This window comes from Nanorana parkeri, unplaced genomic scaffold, assembly GCF_000935625.1.
Source record: "Nanorana parkeri isolate BGI_ZX_2015 unplaced genomic scaffold, ASM93562v1 scaffold20, whole genome shotgun sequence".
Classification (NCBI taxonomy): domain Eukaryota; kingdom Metazoa; phylum Chordata; class Amphibia; order Anura; family Dicroglossidae; genus Nanorana; species Nanorana parkeri.
Window position 1 is genome coordinate 2,829,565 of NW_017306288.1, and position 18,471 is coordinate 2,848,035.

At 45.6% G+C, this 18,471-nt stretch overlaps 2 protein-coding genes across 2 annotated transcripts in view; one reads left to right on the top strand and one right to left on the bottom strand.

The window, feature by feature from the left end:
• The window catches only part of EXOC5 (exocyst complex component 5), a 31,957-nt gene extending 23,207 nt beyond the window's left edge, over nt 1-8,750 (bottom strand). The window contains exons 1-3 of the mRNA XM_018562316.1: nt 8,554-8,750; nt 3,121-3,215; nt 590-737 (exon numbers count right to left, since the gene is read on the bottom strand). Of these exons, the coding sequence (XP_018417818.1) occupies nt 590-737; nt 3,121-3,215; nt 8,554-8,580 (270 nt within the window). The 5' untranslated portion in view covers nt 8,581-8,750. The remainder of the gene's footprint in view (nt 1-589; nt 738-3,120; nt 3,216-8,553) is intronic.
• A 2,849-nt stretch (nt 8,751-11,599) lies between these two features.
• Nucleotides 11,600-18,471, top strand: part of AP5M1 (adaptor related protein complex 5 mu 1 subunit) — a 12,807-nt gene continuing 5,935 nt past the window's right edge. The window contains exons 1-3 of the mRNA XM_018562341.1: nt 11,600-11,692; nt 13,411-14,056; nt 17,700-17,927. Coding sequence (XP_018417843.1) covers nt 11,625-11,692; nt 13,411-14,056; nt 17,700-17,927 — 942 coding nt within the window. The 5' untranslated portion in view covers nt 11,600-11,624. The remainder of the gene's footprint in view (nt 11,693-13,410; nt 14,057-17,699; nt 17,928-18,471) is intronic.

An 18,471-nucleotide genomic window follows, 5' to 3' on the forward strand; every position in this document is an offset into this window, starting at 1 on the left:
TTTGAAATGGCCAATAGCAGGCTGGCTATTGCACCAGCCCACTACCTGCTGTATTTACATTCAGCTGCCATCTGCGAATCTTGTCACTGGCAGCCATCATTCCTGGGCGGAAGCTATTGAGCACAAGCGCCATGTGCAGGGCTTGAAAAATCCACTCGTCCTCTAGAGGACGCTGGAGCTGGATGAGTAGCTTCCCGCTCGTTGTAATTAAAAGGCCGGCCGGGAGCTTTACATTTAAGCCATCTATCTAGAGACGCCCGACCGCTTGTATTACCTGTGGGTTTAAACCAACCATGGCGCCGCAGTCACCGCTATCTGAAGGGAGAAGATCGGGAAGTGACTGAGCGACGGTATGCTCCTTTAAGCTGCAAAATATTTCATTTTTGTTTTTGGGTTTAGTTATCCTTTAGGTGAGATATAAACATTTGATTTTTAAATGAGACCAATAATAGAAATGACAAACAAAAGGCCGTACTGTGCTTCCCAAGCCCTAATTTATTGAATGGCCTTTCAGCCCGCTGTACCATAAAAGGACATGAGCACAATTTTTCCAGTTTTAACCTTGGGAAAGAGAAGATTTCCTGATTACCTGATTGCTTTTCTGTAGTTCCTGTACTTTTTTGGCAAATTCTTTAGCTTCTTTCTGGCACTGATTCTCTAATTTCTCTACCTTCCTCTGAATTCGCTCATCCATTAACTTTAGCTCTTCGATGTGGTTCACAAATTGGTCCAATAATCTGTAAAAGTGTAGTAACAATCAGCACAACTTGCTCTTTATGATTAGGGGGGAGAAAAAAGCACAGCACAAAGGGGAGTATTCCAAAGAAAACAAGCAGAGCTTGATTTTTCAATTCAATTCCAAGGACTACATTCTATATTAACCTCCTGTAGACGAACCCTGATGAGAATTGGGTTGCTAATCTTTACATGCATAGTCGCCGTGTTTTAGAATACTCTCTCATACCTTTAAGTCTCAAACCAGGGACAATCTGAAAATAAAACGTTACTATGGTGGTAAAGGGGGGGCGGGGGATCCAGTTTGAATGCAATTGGTAATATCGGCAGAATGGTTAGTTTCGGCTCCAGTTTCTAGATGTGTTCGGAACTGGATCTGATGCTGATAGCTTAGCCCCCATTCACACTGAGCGCCATGGATCTCGTGCGTTTTTTCCGCACGATTGTCATATGCACGATATTGCGCAACGTGTCACGCAACTTTTCGTATTGGGCTGAAGCAATCGTGCGCAAAATCGCGCAACATCCGCACAAAACAGGGTCATGTACAAGCGACAAGCTACAGGCGAGATTGAGCTGTAAGATGTGAACAGCTCCATTGAAATGCATTGGACTAACTACATAGAGTGATATCGCGCGGAAATATGCGGGATAAACCGCTCAGTGTGAACGGGGACTTAGCGGTCAACGCAGCTCTTCAATGGGTAATGTTGGTACTCGAGTCATTAAGTTAAGGGTAAGGTTTAGGGCAGGGATGGCCAAACTGCGGCCCTCCAGCTGTGGTGGAACTACGAATCCCAAGAGGCTTTGCAAGATTCTCACAGCCACAGACATGACTCCTGGAGAGAGATGCTTCATGGGATTTGTAGTTTCACCACAGCTGGAGGGCCGGAGTTTGGCCATCCCTGGTTTAGGGGGTTAACTGTTATTTATTTTCAGGATTAAAGGATCATTTTAAGGGTTAGGTGAGGTTAAGTGCTAAGAGTTACATTTCAGGATTAGGTTAAAGAATTAGGTGTACATATTTTAAAGAGTTTAAATAAATAGCCACTGAGCTGCAGGTATGGGGGCACACACCATTACACATGTCTAAATGTTTGCTACTGTATCCCTCCCAACACAAAAAAACAAGTCAACGTCAGATTTACATTTTAAGGTGCCAGCTATTTTTTTTTTTTAAGTTTTGTTTACAGTGGTGAAGGATTAAAACCTCTGTTGGGTGTTGTACTGATATCTGGGACTCCAAAAAGAAATATTTCCTCTCACTTGCTGTCAAGGTGACAATGGTTTCAGAAGACAGCGGAGGGAAAATCTGCAATGAGAACACAGAGTAATGGGTGACAGCATCTCTTTACAAGAATCATTTTATGTGCTCATCCATCCAACGTGTAATATCTATAGGCACAGCATTGAAATAATAAAGACATTGAAGGGAATTTATCAAAACTGGAGCAGACAAAACCTGGAGCAGCTGTGCATGACAACCAATCAGCTTCTCTCTTTCATTTTCAAATCTTAACTGAACAAACTGAAGAGATAATTTGATTGGTTGCAGTGCACAGCTGCTCCACATTTTGTCTGCTCCAGTTTTGATAAACCCCCCCATAGTCTTTACTGGCTCCCTTCACCTTCCAAAACATGTACACCTGGGAGAGGAAAAAAAAAAAAAAAAAGGAGAACCTCAAGTCAGAATTTGGCATTCCCCTAACTTTGGCAGGACCAGGGTTGAAACTTCATTCATCTGGGGAGTCTAAGCTACGGATCTGCCTTGTGCATGTACATCCTAATGGGATTTGTTTCAAAGCCCTGGCTTCTTTGTCTGACGTTTGCTTTTTAATTCTGTAGCTTACAATAGCTAAACGTGGAAAGCTTGATAAATCCAATTCAAGTAGCGTTTCAAATATTCAGTTCCTTAGGGCTTGTTCACACCATTTTCTGGTCCAGATCTGCAGATGCGATGCTATGCGTGCAGTGCGTTTTTGACGCGTTCGTCCGTTTCCGGACCAGAGAAAATGTGACATGCAGTATTTTTTCTGTCCAGAACGGACTGCGCTGGTTAGAACTGTAGCCCATAACACACATAGGGAGACATTGGGATGCAGGAGCGCACGGTTCTGGTCCGGACAGAATCCGGACATCGTGTGAACAAGCCCTAAGGGCAGTTTCACACCATCTTCTGGTCTGGAAAATGGTGTGAACCTGCCCGCAGTTCCAGTGCACTCCAGACCAGACAAAATGAGACCGGCAGTATTTTTCTGGTCTGGAAATAGCTGAGGGATTCATTAGGATGCATTTTGGGTCTGGAAACGATCTGGATGTGGTGTGAATGGGCCCTTAAAGTTCATTGCTGTACAGAAAGTGCCCTCCACACCATAAAATGCCCACCTTTTTGGATCGAAGGGCTCTGCTCCTCCTCTGGATCCTCCTCCTGGTGTACGCCATGCCAGTCGCTCAATATATTCATCAGCGACAAACGGCTCCTAAAAACACAAACGCAGGAAGTCACTTCATTGTCATTCTGTGACCGAATAGGTAGCATGTCCTAGCATGCACAAACAGAAAGAACGTGTTTGGTTTTTGCTTCTTTTTTTTTCATCCGATTAAAATAATTGTTAAATTGTTAGAAATATCGTAGCTACCACTGCTGACTTGGTTTTGAAGCAAGCATGAATCAGCATGACAGCCCAGGAATATTAACCTTTAAAAACCTGGTTAGCATTGACAGCTCTCATATTCTAAGCTGACAAGTATTTTGTAATATGAACAGTGTATGTTAAAACTCCGAGCTTAGACCATATCCACCCCCTAATCACACCCTCTCCCCCAGTATGTCTTGCTTTTCTTTCTTATATACTGTATATTGACCTTTTTCAGAAGTCTCCAGCCTGGGCACTTGGCATACTGCCTCCACGTCGGTCATTTCCCAGCATTGGACGGTCCTCGGATAATGCAGAGAGCCTCATCACATCAGTGGCCCTCTCTACATCATTACATTGTGAACAAAGGGTGCCATGGTATCATCCCCTCACAGGGCAGTTTTATGACACCCTGCACTCACAGTACATCTTCAGTATGACACTGTCACGGTGGCAATCCGTTCCTAAGAGTGAATGCCTTGTGGCAAAAAGGAAAAACTAAAAGGGACAGCGCTGGTCTGAAGATGAGCATTGCAAAGTGAGCTGCTCATTTAAAATGTTATGCTGCTGCTGCTGGGGCACCGTTTTATCGTTTTAGACAAACCAATAAATCCACAGAAACCTTAAGGGCTAGTTCACACCAAGCATGTTCCAGGAGCAGAGCAGAGCAGTTACAGACCGGCTCAAAACTGCGTCCAATGTATTCCAATGGTATTTTGGGCTCTTGTTCACACCGCAGCGTTCAGTTCCAGGAGCACGTAAAAAAACTGCAGGAAGCCCTATATTACCTGCTCTGGAACGCATGCAAACGCATAAAAAATGCATGCAAACACCCTGGAACGCATTGAAAGACCATTCTTAACTAAAAAAAACGGCCCGGAACGCATCAAAAACGCAGCACAAAAACCGCAGTATAAACACACTGCACTGCGTGTGCAGAAACACATGCAGATCTGGTCTGCATTTGGTGTGAACAAGCCCTGACTCTGTGTAGATGTGCATGTACACAATCCTCTTCAGAAGTCATCCGAGATAGGAGATATATGAACAATATAAGTACACCTGGTATGGCACACAACTATGCAAAGTGCCACAAAAATGCAAGCCCTCTCAGGTATCTGCAGATGCAATAAATGTCCCTCGGGCTCTGAACTACAAAGCTTTTGTACTTTCAGATGTAAATTCATCTCCAGTAAAGTAGACAGCTGGTTCCCACACACACTGCAACAACCTGTTGGCCAGTAAGGCTGTGCATCACTGTGACTGGCCAAAAGAAGGGTGCGGGCCAGACCTCATAAGGATAGGAAGTGTAGAAATTTGCATTTAAGGGCCTGCTCACATGAGATCAGGTCCTGATCAGGTGCTGATCAGCAGACGTGGAGCTGCTGATGCAGTGCGTTTTTGATCCGGATGCTGACAGTTCATTTTTTATTTTATTTTTAGCCAAGGGGCTGTCAGTATGCAGATTCAGCCTCTGAGGTCACTTTTTCCTTAGCTGCATTGCGTTGCGTTTCCGTTCCGTTTCCGGACCGGACAAAATGTGACATGCAGTATTTTTTCTGTCGTAAGCTGAACGGACTGCGCACGAGAGAACTGTAGCCCATAAAACACATAGGGATACATTTTGAGTGCAGCAGCGTACGGATCCGGTCAGCACACAAAACGGACGTCGTGTGAACAGGCCCTAAAAGCACCTTTGCGTTCTTGGCCAACCTGGGCCTTAAAGAACACATATAAAGGGATATGCAGGTAAAATCCCCAGAAGCTGCTGCTAACAGAGTACCGCACGATGGATTGATAACGGCCGGACGGCATGCATAAAGTTCTGGCTATTGACGTCAGCATACTAAGGCAGCAACATGGGATGAAAAGAATGGCTTGCCTGTCCTGGGAACATAGCAGAGCTTACAGTGCTTCACTTTCTGAGCGGTCAGTGAACTAGTTACAAGCATCTCCCACAGTGCTCCAATAGGGTTCCACGATAGGCCTCGGCAACAGCATGAGTAAAATCTTGGGCGCTTTAAGATTAACTTTTAAAAGGAGAACTATGGGGTTAAGGCTTTTCCCCATAGTGCTCCTTAGGGTAACGGGAGGACACAAACTAGCGTCCTCCCATCACCCTAAGCTCAGTATACTGCGAGCTACTGCTTGCGGTACACTGGAGACGCCGCAGCTGAAGCGGATCCCGACAATTATGTCTGGATCCGCCCAGCTGCGTGAGTGACAGCTGGCTCTGCCTATCTAGAGCCAGCTGTAACCGCCCCCTCCCCCGTCCGTTCAGCCAGTCAGCGCTGGCAGATCAGAGAGGGAGGGGGGAATCCAGCCCCTCCCCTGTCACGGCAGAGAGCTGTGACAGGATCGAGAGGTGAGCGAACGCCGGTATGTGTTCGCTCACTTCCCGAGCTACTGAGCCGACCTGTGACAGTCTCATTGTCACAGGTCGGCTAGAACTATGAGGTGAGTGAAAAACACTCACCTCATAGTTCTCCTTTAACATATTATCTTAAACTATCCTGAGGGTTTCCTGATGAAGTAACCTGAAAGGGTGTCTTGTAAAACACTTCAAACCATCCTCATCGCACTGGAAGTACCGGCATTTATGGTAAACCAATCTGTGATTATATTCATGTGTGTTATTGATGGTTGGTTATGGGTTATGGCTTCAACTCTTGATGATCCTGATTACAAAGAATAGTGAAATAATGTGTTTTTACAGAATGTGTTAATGACTATAGGATACAAATATATTGAATCTTAGGAATGTATGAAGTCTGACATACAGGTGCTTTTTGGAATTCTACACTGAGCACCGATGCAAAGATAGTGACTCTGTCATTCAGACATTCGTCATACCGCGAGCTTTAGATCAGAACATTTATTCCAACATTTTTTCAAGAGTTCCCAAAGGATCAGTACTGGACACATACTAAGAATTACAATATAGCTAGCAGTCGTGTCACCACATTAGCCATATAGGCTGTTATACTGTAGGTACAGCAACACCTCTGGATGTAACACATAGCAAAACATGAGTCATGGTGACTAGGGATGCACCGGTACCGGTTCTTCAGCATCCAGTACCGATACTGGTGCAGTGTGCCCCCGATTACCAGAAGGTTGGGCGGCGGATCGTGACCTGTCGCTCGGCTTCCTGATTGCCTGGGAAGCCAGGTGTTCTTTTGATAGAAAGATACATTTCCCTTCCTGAGGCTGCCTGACCAATCAGGAAGCCAGGCAGCGGGTCATGAGGTGCCATCCGGCCTCCTGATTGGTCAGGAAGCCAGGCTGCCTAGCAAGAAGTGAAAGCCTGACGGTATGTCAGGACCCGCCTCCCTGATTGGCAAATAAGCAAGCTCCACTTGTTCCTAGGCAGCCTGGCTTGGAAAGGAAGATCTACCTCTGACCAGAAATTCCGGTATCGGAGGGAAGTATTGGACTGCAAAGGGTAACCTCTTGTTTGTGTCTAGGTTATACTCACCCAAAGCTCTGATGGGGCTTCTTCTTAGACCAGTCCCCAGAGCGTCTCTCCCCCTCCTCTGCTGCGGTCTAAGGTCCAGTAAATCATCACGTCTATACACCGAGTATGGACGTTGGGGACACAGAGGAACATTACAATGTGATGCAAAGGAGGGGGGAGACAGGCTTGAGGGAGTGTCGTTAACAACTGGCTGGCTCTGAACATTGGGTGAGTATATCTTTGTTATTTTAGCACCTAGACACAAACACTTAACCCTTGCAGTGTGGGAGTAGCCCCACTGCAAGGGTTAATTTAAAAAAGTCCTGGAGTTCTTCTTCAACCTTCCATTGGGGCTTCTCTGCACTGTAGGGATGCACCAATACCGTTTTTTCAGTATCAAGTACAAGTACTGATATTTTTTTCCCGTACTAGTCAATACCGAATACCGATAACAGAAGTCCTATTAAGGAAGCCGGCAGTGTGACTACCCCACAGCTTCCTGATTAGCCTGCTCCATGCTTCCTTGTCACCGAGTGACAAGGAAGCATGGAGCCGGCTTTCCTGTCAATCAGGAAGCCTGGGGGCAGGTAATGACTTGCCGCCTGGCTTCCAATCAGGAAGCTGGGCGGCAGGTCATTACACATCTCCCTGCTTCCTGATTGGCCGGGAAGCCAGCTCCATGCTTCAAGTTACAAGCATGGAGCCGGCTTTCTGGCCAATCAGCAAGCCGGGGGATGGGTAATGACTCACCGCCCGGCTGTCCTGATTGGCCGGGAAGCTGGCTCAGCGAGTCATTACCCGCCCCCCACCTTCCTGATTGGCTGGGAAGCTAGCTCCATGCTCCCTGGTGACAAGGGAGGATGGAGCCGGCTTACCAGCCAAATCGGGAAGCCGGGCAGCCTGTAATGACTCGCCGCCCGGCTTCCTGATTCTGGAAGTTCCAGTATTGGGAGCATTTGGGCAAGTACAAGAACTCACCCAAATACTCTGTATCGTCGCATCCCTACCACACTGAAAGGGTTAACTGCTAGTTGTTCTCTAAGGGGCGAAAATAAATAATACTTAACCGATCCTCGGTCCTCCACTCTGACGGTGGAATGTCCCTCGACATCTTCCCATCTAATAGACGTGATGATGTCACGGGCCGGACCCGAGGGGAGCAGAGGATGTGGGGACTGGTCTTGCAGCCAGGCAGTGCTAAGGATTGGGTGAGTATTTCTTGCAGTGTGGGCATAGCCCAAAAGCAGGGGTAATTTGAATAATCCTGCAGCTCCACTTGGACCATAAACAGTATGATACATATTATAAACAATAATAGTATGATACATATTATAAATGCTGTATTAGATACAGCGTTAAAGACTTAAAACAAACATCCAACGTGTGAAGTCTGGAAAGCCTTTATCACAGGATCACATGCTTGTTCCAGGCCAATCATTCGCCAGGTGGAGAACACAGTCAAGGATCAGAAGGAAAGACATGCAGCCTGCACATTTAAAAACAAGTCAGCAGCAACAGCCTGCACAGTGCTACCAAGACAAGGCCTCTATCTAAATGCGGAAATGGCCCCTCTCATGTACACAGTCACTGCCAATCTACACAAGCAGCACATATCCTGCCGTATAAAGTGTCACTGTGTCTGCTGTCAGGGACCATTTGTCCTCCTGGGGCCCCTGTCACACTGAGTCTGTGTACAGCCCCACCACCCCCCACTATCACACTCACCTCGAACAGGTCGGCGGTGGCGGCCATGGCTGCAGACACACAGATATCAGTGTCAGGCCCTCCGCGCTGCACCGGGCCCCATAGACTGCTCGGGCGGGGATCACACTGCTGCCATTCTCACCGGAAGTGAAGCTGACAGGGACAGGAAGCGGCGCGCACACAGCTGCTGACCTCTGACCCTCCGAGACCGGAAGTGGGGATCCAGCTCTGCACAGCACGAAAGGGCGTGGCCGGGTACGTACACAGTAAGAGGCGGCGAGCAGTGTTATGTTACGGGGGATTTTATTAAACGTTTGCTGTTTCCATAGCAACCAGTCCGCTGCCGGCTCCCAGAGACGAGCCCTCTCGTTGCTATGGGCAACCTGCGGCACTCCTGCTCAGGAGGAACAGGCATGCTTGTACTTGTAGTTCTCCAGCATATGCAGGTCTGCTGTTTGTCACCCGGGGAGAGACATACATAGGCTGCCATTGCTGCCCTGAAAACGCTACTTCCAGGGGTTACATGAGTCTGGCACTGTGTCCTTTTCAGGAACTTTAAGGGGTCCGTGTTTTTCCTGCAGGATTCACCCATTTTGTTTACATGAGATTCCATTAGGAACATGTGTAAATTTTGGGTGACAACATTAATAAATAGACTCTTAGCTCCATTCATACCTGAGCATTTACAATTCAGTGCGTTTTTTCACGCGTCTATACGCGCACATTTTAATAGACGAGCGTTTGCGTGTTTGCGGGTACGACTACAATCTGAAGGTGCAACAACCGCCCAGAAAGTCGCACATGTACTTTTTTTGCGTCTTTGTCTGCGCGTATGAACCGAGCCCCAATAGCATGCATTGTCTTTTTGTGCGTTTCCGCGCATATCTAAAACACTCAGGTGTGAACCAGGCCTTAAAGTGTATTTCCACTTTTGCTGCCAAATTGGAATAACACCTCCCATTTTATGTGTGTTACATGTTTCGCATTCACATAGCATCACCTAACTGCTTGCCGTCCGGCTAATTGTAAAAAAAATGGCTGGACGGCAGACGCTTAAAGGGCGGGTAAGCGCTTATAAATGTCCTCTCCGACTCGCACGTTCAGCCTGTCATTTCTCCGGGTGCTGTAGCCAGAGAGGAAGCTAATGAAGCAGTTATCTGCTTCATCAGCTTCTTTGTGGCCCCTAGTTGACATTAGGTTTCTAATAGACTCCTGATGTCTCTATAAAGAGGACCTGTCACTGTATATGTGATAGCAATAAAGTTATGTGTTAAAAAAAAAGAAAGTTTAGTGACAATCACGGATGGCACCGTTCAACAAACAGTGGAAAGCAGAAATCACCAGCACTCCGTAAATATCTTTGATGTCCATTTAATCGGACCAATTGTCTAGCGACGTTTCGGGACCGAAACGTCGCTATTTTGTACATGACAATTGACGATTGGTCCGATTAAATGGACATCAAAGATATTTACTGAGTGCTGGTACTGGGTGGATCTCAACAGCATTTTCAGGATCCGTCCCGGCTGCGGCGGTCTCATTATATCGCAAGCTGTAGCTAGCTATATACTGAGCTTTGGGTCACGGGAGGACGCTAGTATATGGCCTCCTGTGACCCTTAAGAGAACTATGGGGAAAAACACTGACCCCATAGTTGTCTTTTAATTGTGAATGGGCCGTTACACTGCCTCAGCCTTCCCATGGTTTCATTGTCAAGGCATGACTTGTGAGTTGTTTATCTTCCACAATATAATATGAGTAGCCAGGGAGGCCATGTCCAGCTGGTGACAGGGCGGCTTCATATTACTGTGTTGTGCATTAACAGCGTTATCCGATCATAGCACAGTAATTCAATAAAGGCTTTGCAACACAATTCTGGCGTTATGACTGTATCTAGAACTCTTGCACCAAATTCATAAAAGGTTTGCAACAGTTTCATAGTAAATACCGACACGTGTAACAAATTTACAAAGTTCTAATTACTACTTTTCTAATAGTTCACTATATCGAAAAGTCAGATATTAGCTGCTGGGGGCACGATATCGAGAGAGAGGAACGGTTACCTTACTACGCTGACCGTCAACGTTTTGTATCTACTCCCAATCTTTTGCGAAGAAGTTCACTATGGCTATGACATATCCATTAAAAATGACCACCATTTTGGAGTAAAAAAAAAAACTGGCGGTAATAAACTACAATGTAATTTTGGAGTAAGCAGTGCTGTGTCGGCAAAACCATGCCCCACCATCACCGGACAATAGGATGGTGTCAGCCTTCAGCCTAACTGGTTGCTAGTGTGCTGTCAGCCAACAGTGTCACTTGATTTCTAGGATGCCATTAGCCCTCAGTGTCACTGGTTGCTAGGAAGCTGTCAGCCAGCAGCATCACTGGTTGCTAGGATGCTGTCAGCCAACAGTGTCACTTGGTTTTTAGGATGCAGTTAGCCCTCAGTGTCACTGGTTGCTAGGACGCTGTCAGCCAGCAGCCTCATTGTTTTCTAGGACACTGCCAGCTTGCAGCGTCACTGGTTGCTAGGACGTTGGCAGCCCACAGCATCACTGGTTGCCAGTGTGCTGTTGGCCAACAATGCCACTTGGTTGCTAGGACACTATCAGCCCGCAGTGTCACTGGTTGCTAGGACATTGTCAGCCCACAGTGTTAATGGTTGCTAGGATGTTATCAGCCCACAGCATCATTGGTTGCAAGAGTGCTGTTGACTTGCAGTTAGGGCTGCAACAACTAATCGACATAATCGATTATAATCGATTATTGAAAAAGTTGTCAACTTACATGGGAATACATGGGAATACAAATCCCAGCAATACATTATACACTGTATGTATAATACCCTGTTTCCCCCAAAATAAGACCTACCCCGAAAATAAGACCTTGATGTCACTGGTTGCTAGGATGCTGTCAGCACACACACTGTTTGCTAGAAGTTGCATTGGAAAAAGCTATTTAAATGACATATTCAAACTTAAATGACATTTTTTGTTCTAGAAAAATGCAAATAACCTTTTTTTGTTTTTACAGTGTTCCAAGTACGGCCTACATGATTTGTGTGCTGTGGCTATTCCTCGCCCATAACCATGCCTGTTCGGGGGCTGTGGATCTTAAGTTATAGATCAGGGGAATGCGGATCAGTGAAATTCTCTAGGTAATTCTGTGATTTAATATTTTACACATTAATGTGCACTTAAATCATTTCCCTAATTATTAGTAAACTCAACTTTACTGCTGAGATCACTGCATTTCATGTCAGGCTGTGAGAGGAAATAAAACCGGGTATCTATTCATTTTCCATCTCTGTTTCAGGTCAACAGCAGCCTTTAAATCGGGAATTATTAATAAATGTACAATTCAGGAGCCGATCGAGGAACCAGGAGATACTTAAGGAATAATTCCAGGCAGGAGAATACATAACCCTTCCAGTGGGGATACCCTCTGCATTGCAAGGGTTAAGTGCTTGTTCTCCTCCAGGGTCTAAAATAACAAAGATATACTCACCCGAACCGGGATGGCTGCTAGACCCGTCCCAGCCACTCCACTCCCGCTGCACTCTGGCGGTCTAAGAACCTGTGACGTCACGTCCAATACAGGTGCTCACGTCCAATACAGTGTATAGAATGTGAGGATGACAAGGGACATTCCTTCGCCGGAGCGGACGGGGAGAAGAGACTGCTGGGACCGATCTAGCAGCCAGGAGGGTCCAAGGTTCGGGTGAGTATATCTTGGTTATTTTAGACCCTGGATGAAAACAAGTTCTATTTGCAAAGAGACTGTAATCACTGTCCAGTTAGGGCACTGTCATTTAATAATGGGATTGTAGTCACCATGTCCTAAGCTAGTCATACATGTTACAATCTAATTGTGCAATCTTCTTTAAATCTGCCAACAACTCTCTAGTGCAAGGGCCTCCCTGACAGGATACCAATTTGATGGCTGCTCCCATGAGTTATAACTCTTTCACCCAGCCATACACTATTTCCTATGGTCCTCAGCTCCATCTAGTGGCAGGAATGCCATGCACACAGCATTTAACCAATGTAGAGCTGGTCGGAACATTTACAGTATAAATGGGCCCCGCATTTCTGATTAGGGATGCACCGATATCGATACTAGTATCGGTGCCGATACCAAGTATTTGGGCCAGTACTCGCCCAAATGCTCCGATACCTTCCCCCGATACCGGAACTTCCGGTCAGAGGAGGATTTCCTCTGATCGGCAGTGCCGTAGGGGAACATGGAGCCGGCTTCCCCTGCGATCAGGAAGCTGGACAGCAAGTAATTACCTGGTTGGCCGGGCAGCCGAACTGCCGGCTCCATGCTGATTGGCCGAGAAGCCGGCTTCCCAGGCAATCAGCATACAGCCGGCCGAACAGCTAGCCAGTTACTGATTGGCCGGGAAGCCAGTTTCCCGGGCAATGAGCATCAAGCCAGTCGAACAGCTGGCTCCTTACTGATTGACCAGGAAGCCGGTTTCCCGGCCATGCACAATCAAGCCGGCCGGATAACATAGAGCCAGCTTTTCGAGCATTAGATTGTCCGGGAAGCTGGCTCCATGCCAGCGGAAGCACCAGTATCGGTACTCGGTATCGATAATACTGAAAGCAAAATATCGGTACTCGATACCGGGAAACCGATATCGGTGCATTCCTAGTTCTGATAAATATAAAGCTGGTTGTTTAGAGATTATACAGTCAGATTGTAATGTGCATGGCCAACTTTACCAAACTGAAGCTCCATTAACAAAGGAAAACTAAATCTGATGGGGCCACGGTTCCAGGGTTTATTGGTCAGCATTAGCAGTTCAATCGGTGCTTTTACTTGGTTATTTTTTTGTGTAAATTTCCTTCTCTTTTTGGTATCTTGCAGGCGTTATCCTACTGTAGAGAAAAGAGCCAAGGGTTTTAATAAGTCAAGCTACGCAACCATTCCTGAGGACGAAGACCTTTTAAAAGCTATACTGCGTGAGCTTGGTTTAACAGACGATAATAAACACTTTGTGGAATATCGGGATAATTGTTCCAGAATCTGTAAAACAAACGTGCACTCTCTGACTGTTCCTGAAGGGAAACTCTGGCCTGTTCTTGCCATTCCACATGGCGACTTTATCTATGTGTGCCTGCCTCTGGTGGAACAGTTACTGAAACCCACCCCACCGCTTATAATTATTAACAGCATCTCCGAAGCATTCGCCCTCTTGTACGGTATGATCCAGTTCATCAATTCAAAACACGGCATAGATGCAGACATAGCATCAAAGCTTACCCAGCTACCAGTTCTCGTCACACGGGCCTGTCCGCTGGGTTCTCCCGTGGACACAAATTTGTCAGCTCTGCCAGATAGTCTAAGCAGTATTTCTACGAACCAGTCTTACAAATCTCCAGCATGGGGGACCAGCAAACAGAAGGGTAAAGCTCAGATTGAAGTCTTCATCACAGAGAAAGTAGACTCCACTCAGTATGATAAAGGTGATGATAGTGACACGTGGCAGGTGTATGGGACAGTCTCTTGCAAGGTGAGTGTCTTTTATTATTTATTTATCACAGGTATTTATATAGCGCTGACAATCTAAGGTCTCTATCTCACACAGGCTAGGGTCAATTTAGACAGCAGCTATATACACTTCCAACATGTCTTTGGAGTGTGCTAGGAAACCCACGCAAGCACAGAGAGAACATGCAAACAGGGTTCTGACCGGGTTTTGAACCAGGGATCCCCCAGTGCTGCGAGGCAGAAGTCACTAACCACTAAAGCAGCCACCGTGCTGCTTTAGCCATATGCACAGTACATGCAGTATATGGGAACTTGTTTACTTGCCAAAGGATTTGTATTTCTATCCATGCAATGCTGAGAATAAGGACCTGTTCACACCAGATGTGTCCTGAGCAGTCCCAGCACGTAGACAAGGCATTTGCCTTTTTCAGGGGTAGCCAAACTCCGGCCCTCCAGCTGTGGTGAAACTACAAATCCCAGGATGCATCTCTATCTGGGAGCCATGTCAATGGCTGTGAGAATCTTGCAATGCCTCATGGAATTTGTAGTTCCACCACAGCTGGAGGGCCGGAGTTTGGCTACCCCTGGCCTTGTTACTTATCAAGTCAGTTCTGTCAGGCAGTAATGTGTGCTGAAACCAGTACTACATTCAATACTTTTTTTTACTGCAGCGTTTTGTAACACAGTAGACCACATTGCAACAGGCTGGGGTGAGTAAGACTGAATGACATTTGTGACAGTTCAATAAAGTTTGAACATAAAAAAAAAAAAACAGCGCATTCCACCGCTTCCCTTACAGCGCACTACTGTGGCCGTGCTATACTGCACACTGCTCACGTGAATGGACCTCACACTGCTTTAACACACTGCTCAGCAAGGTTGATAACACCATTTTCTCTGTTAGTTAGGTAATACAGTGAAGGAGCAGACTGATGATGTCATCTCTACATCTTGCCGCATCTCAGTTTGTTCCTTCTCAGCACATATGGGTTGCCTGGCCTGGCCAGGAAGGGGGTGCTAAATTGTGGGTGTGCATGTCACATAAATAAGAAATCTTCTATTCTGATTATTTTATAATTGATGATCACGTAACCATCCCTTAGCGTAGCTTCAAACTGTTCCTGGTTATTGCTGACAGTCAGGATGGTCAATGCCTGGAGCACTAGCGGGTGTGCAGAAAAGAAATCCATACAAGCAATATGTCTCTCTGGAATATATCCTGTTGTTTAGCTTGTGTCTTCCATCATTGAAATGCATTGTAAGTTATTCCATTGATGCCGTTGTTTGGTAACTAGCATACTAGCTTCAAGCATGTGTTCTTTGCCTTATTTTTCCCTCCACTTGTTAGGCTTTTATTTCCAAACAGAAGTGGATCTTCTTTTCCCTTGATGTTTACGCCATGTCTAATAGGCTATTAAGAACTGAAATGAAGAAGGGAAATTGAAGTGAAAATGGTTCTTATTCAATCGCTCTCATTACAAAATGGTCTATGGTGGGGAACAGAAAAATAAATGTATAAAAAACACTATAAAAGTAGAGTTTCTGCCTAAAGTAACCAATCAGATTTCATCCTTTATGCTTTGGGAAATTGAAACAATGTATTGTGTTACTATTTAGTAGATATTGTTAAAGGCTGACTTATTTTTTCTTTATAGAGAAGGGAAGGGAGAAGCGCTGCAAGCCGAGTAGGGAACAGGGCGATTTTTCGCTGAACCTTGTAATGGGGGTGAGGGGGGGCTGGAAAACTGGGAGCTAATATAAGTTCCCAAACTTCCGTGGTTAATTACACAAACATTGTCACTTTGCCCTGAATGGGCAAGGTGACAGCGCCTCCTAATCAGTGAGATTTCCCTGCAATAGTTCCCAACTCTGTTCCTGGCCACCACTGCATTTTCCAACTGCTTCTTTTGCATTCTCCATCATACAAAGAATAAAAAAAATCCAATGGAAAGAGTGGTACACCCTCATAAGAGCCACAGCGGGTGTGCAGACCCAGGAACTCAAGTACAGAAATAGTTCCAATAGCGTCCATAACAGATATATACGAAACCTTTCCCAAATCATTTTTATTCACGTGTAATTTGATTTGATTCTTCGAGGAAGAATCAGTTTCCTGCCACAGTTCCCCTTTCTTCCTGCCACTTCATAGCCCTCTCCTCTACTAGGAGTATCTAATTACTCTCTGTGCTTCACCTCCCTAGCTAAACTTTTATGTAGCTTCTGGGGAGGAGAATTTCAGGTCTAGGGAAACCATGTCCAAAATAATTCATTTGGTGGTCAGTGGGGAAAAATGCACTTTACATTGGTGGTCAGTGAAAAGCATGCCCCCTTTACAGTAGTGGTCAGTGAAAAGAATGTCGAAAGCGCCAATCACAGGTACTGAGACATTATCCTGGTCCGCAGCTGCAGAGATCTAGATATGTCTCAGTGCCTGTGATTGGCGCTGTCAGCTTCCTGACGGGCTCGGCACGTGGAGCTGCGAACACGCCAGAGTCCGACGTCCTGATTGGCCAGTTTCCCAACCAATCAGGAACTTAGGTGGTCATGAGGGAACATGGAGCCGGCTTCCTGGCCAATCAGGAAGCAGGGCAGCGTGTAATGACTCACTGTCCAGCTTCTTGATACAGAAAGTTCGGGTATCGGGCTAGGCATCAGAGCATTTGGGCGAATACTAGTACCAAATACTCGGTATCGGCACTGATACTAGTATCGGTATCGGTGCATCCCTCGCCCAGAGTCTCTTTAGTCCATCTCTGGAATGGACTGAGCCTTTAATAAACTACAAAGTGTTAAATCCAGTCCAAATGACCTCCCTGTTTCATTTTCTAAATTGTTTTAAGAATAAATGAATGGAGAGATTCCCTTTAAAAGTCTAAAACAATCCTAATAATAACTGCATAAATAAATACCTCTCAGGTTTTAATACTGAATGGGGTTATCAAACAAAATAGGTGGTTGGAACGAAACACTTAATTGTATAGGTGCAAACGCATTGTAGCATGGAACACAAAATTAATTTTAATTGCTTTCATTCAGCCTTGCAGTAGTCCACGGGCCCCGTTCCTCGGGGCTGTATAAAGCTTGCATACAGCATGCCATAAAATAGCTGTAAAAGGATGTAAGTCATTTTCCAGCCCGTTCTCTAACGCTGCCAGGAATCTTTAGCTGTAACCTGTTTACACAGTTTGCCTGTAGTTGAAATTTATTAACTGCATTCAGAGAAGCATTGCAGTGGGCAGTCGAATGTGGAGCTAGTGAAGGGCAGGCAGATGTTTATGCAGGTGGTGGTCAATGAACATGGCAGGAGCCCGAATCATTTCAGCTCTTCTCCTGCCGCTCTCTCTTTTGTTTATCTTTGTACAAGCAACATTAGCTCAGAAGGGACCAACTTATTCAGAACTACCTAAAATAATGACTCTTTGATTGCAGTCAACCTTAAGTGGCTCAAGGACTTATTAGCATGTACGGACCTATGTAAATCATTATTATTATATTTTATTATGCAAAAGGTACACTTGATTGATTTAATGCACATGTCCTGCAGGGGGTCATTGGGGGCCTGTGCTGAGTAAGTGGACGTACGGATTAAAAGCCTCGATTCGAGCATTTAAAAAGATCTAATTAACGTCATCTTTTTTTTTCTATTTCTTTCTTTCTTTCCAAAGTGTAATTTGGAAACAATCAGCCAAAATGTAATCGTCGGCTTGAATCTTCCTGCTAACGGCTCCCCCCTTCAGGATATTCTGGTACATCCCTGTGTGACTTCCATTGACTCTTCCATGCTGATCTCGAGCAGCGTGGCGGCTACTGACGACTCGGCATTCAATGGGCCGTACAAATTTCCATTCATCCCACCCTTTGATCGGTTCCAGTTGTGCTACTACACATCACAGGTAACCCGAGTTATTGAGTTTTTTTTGCTGCATAATGTGCCTCATCCACAAATGTGTTATTAGTGTTTTTATTCATAGTGCAAAAAAAAAGGATCAAGCTTTTCTGGTCTATAGCAATCAATGAAATTCTTCCTGTCATTTTGTGACATTTTTGCTCTGAGTAAAATACAGTTAATTGGTTTCTACAAGCCTTTCTATAGAACCTGGTTTCTTAAAGTGTGGGTCGAGACCTAATTTGGGGGCACGGGCCTATTTTGTATGGATCGCCTCATGACGTTAATGATAGTGTTAAAGGCAGAGCAGCACCATGGAAAGCAACACACGCTTAGTAGTATAGCTGGCAACCTGCTGTATTGCCCAGCTTAGAAAAGGGGTGATTAGTGCACTAGGTGGACATGGGGGCAGAGGTGATTAGTGTAGGAAAAGTGCAGGAGGTGCACAGGTGATCAGTGTAAGAAGGATACAGTGAGGGGCACCGGTGACAATTGTAAGAGCAGTGCCGGGGAGTACAATTGGTCAATGTTAATTGGGTACAGAAAAGGCA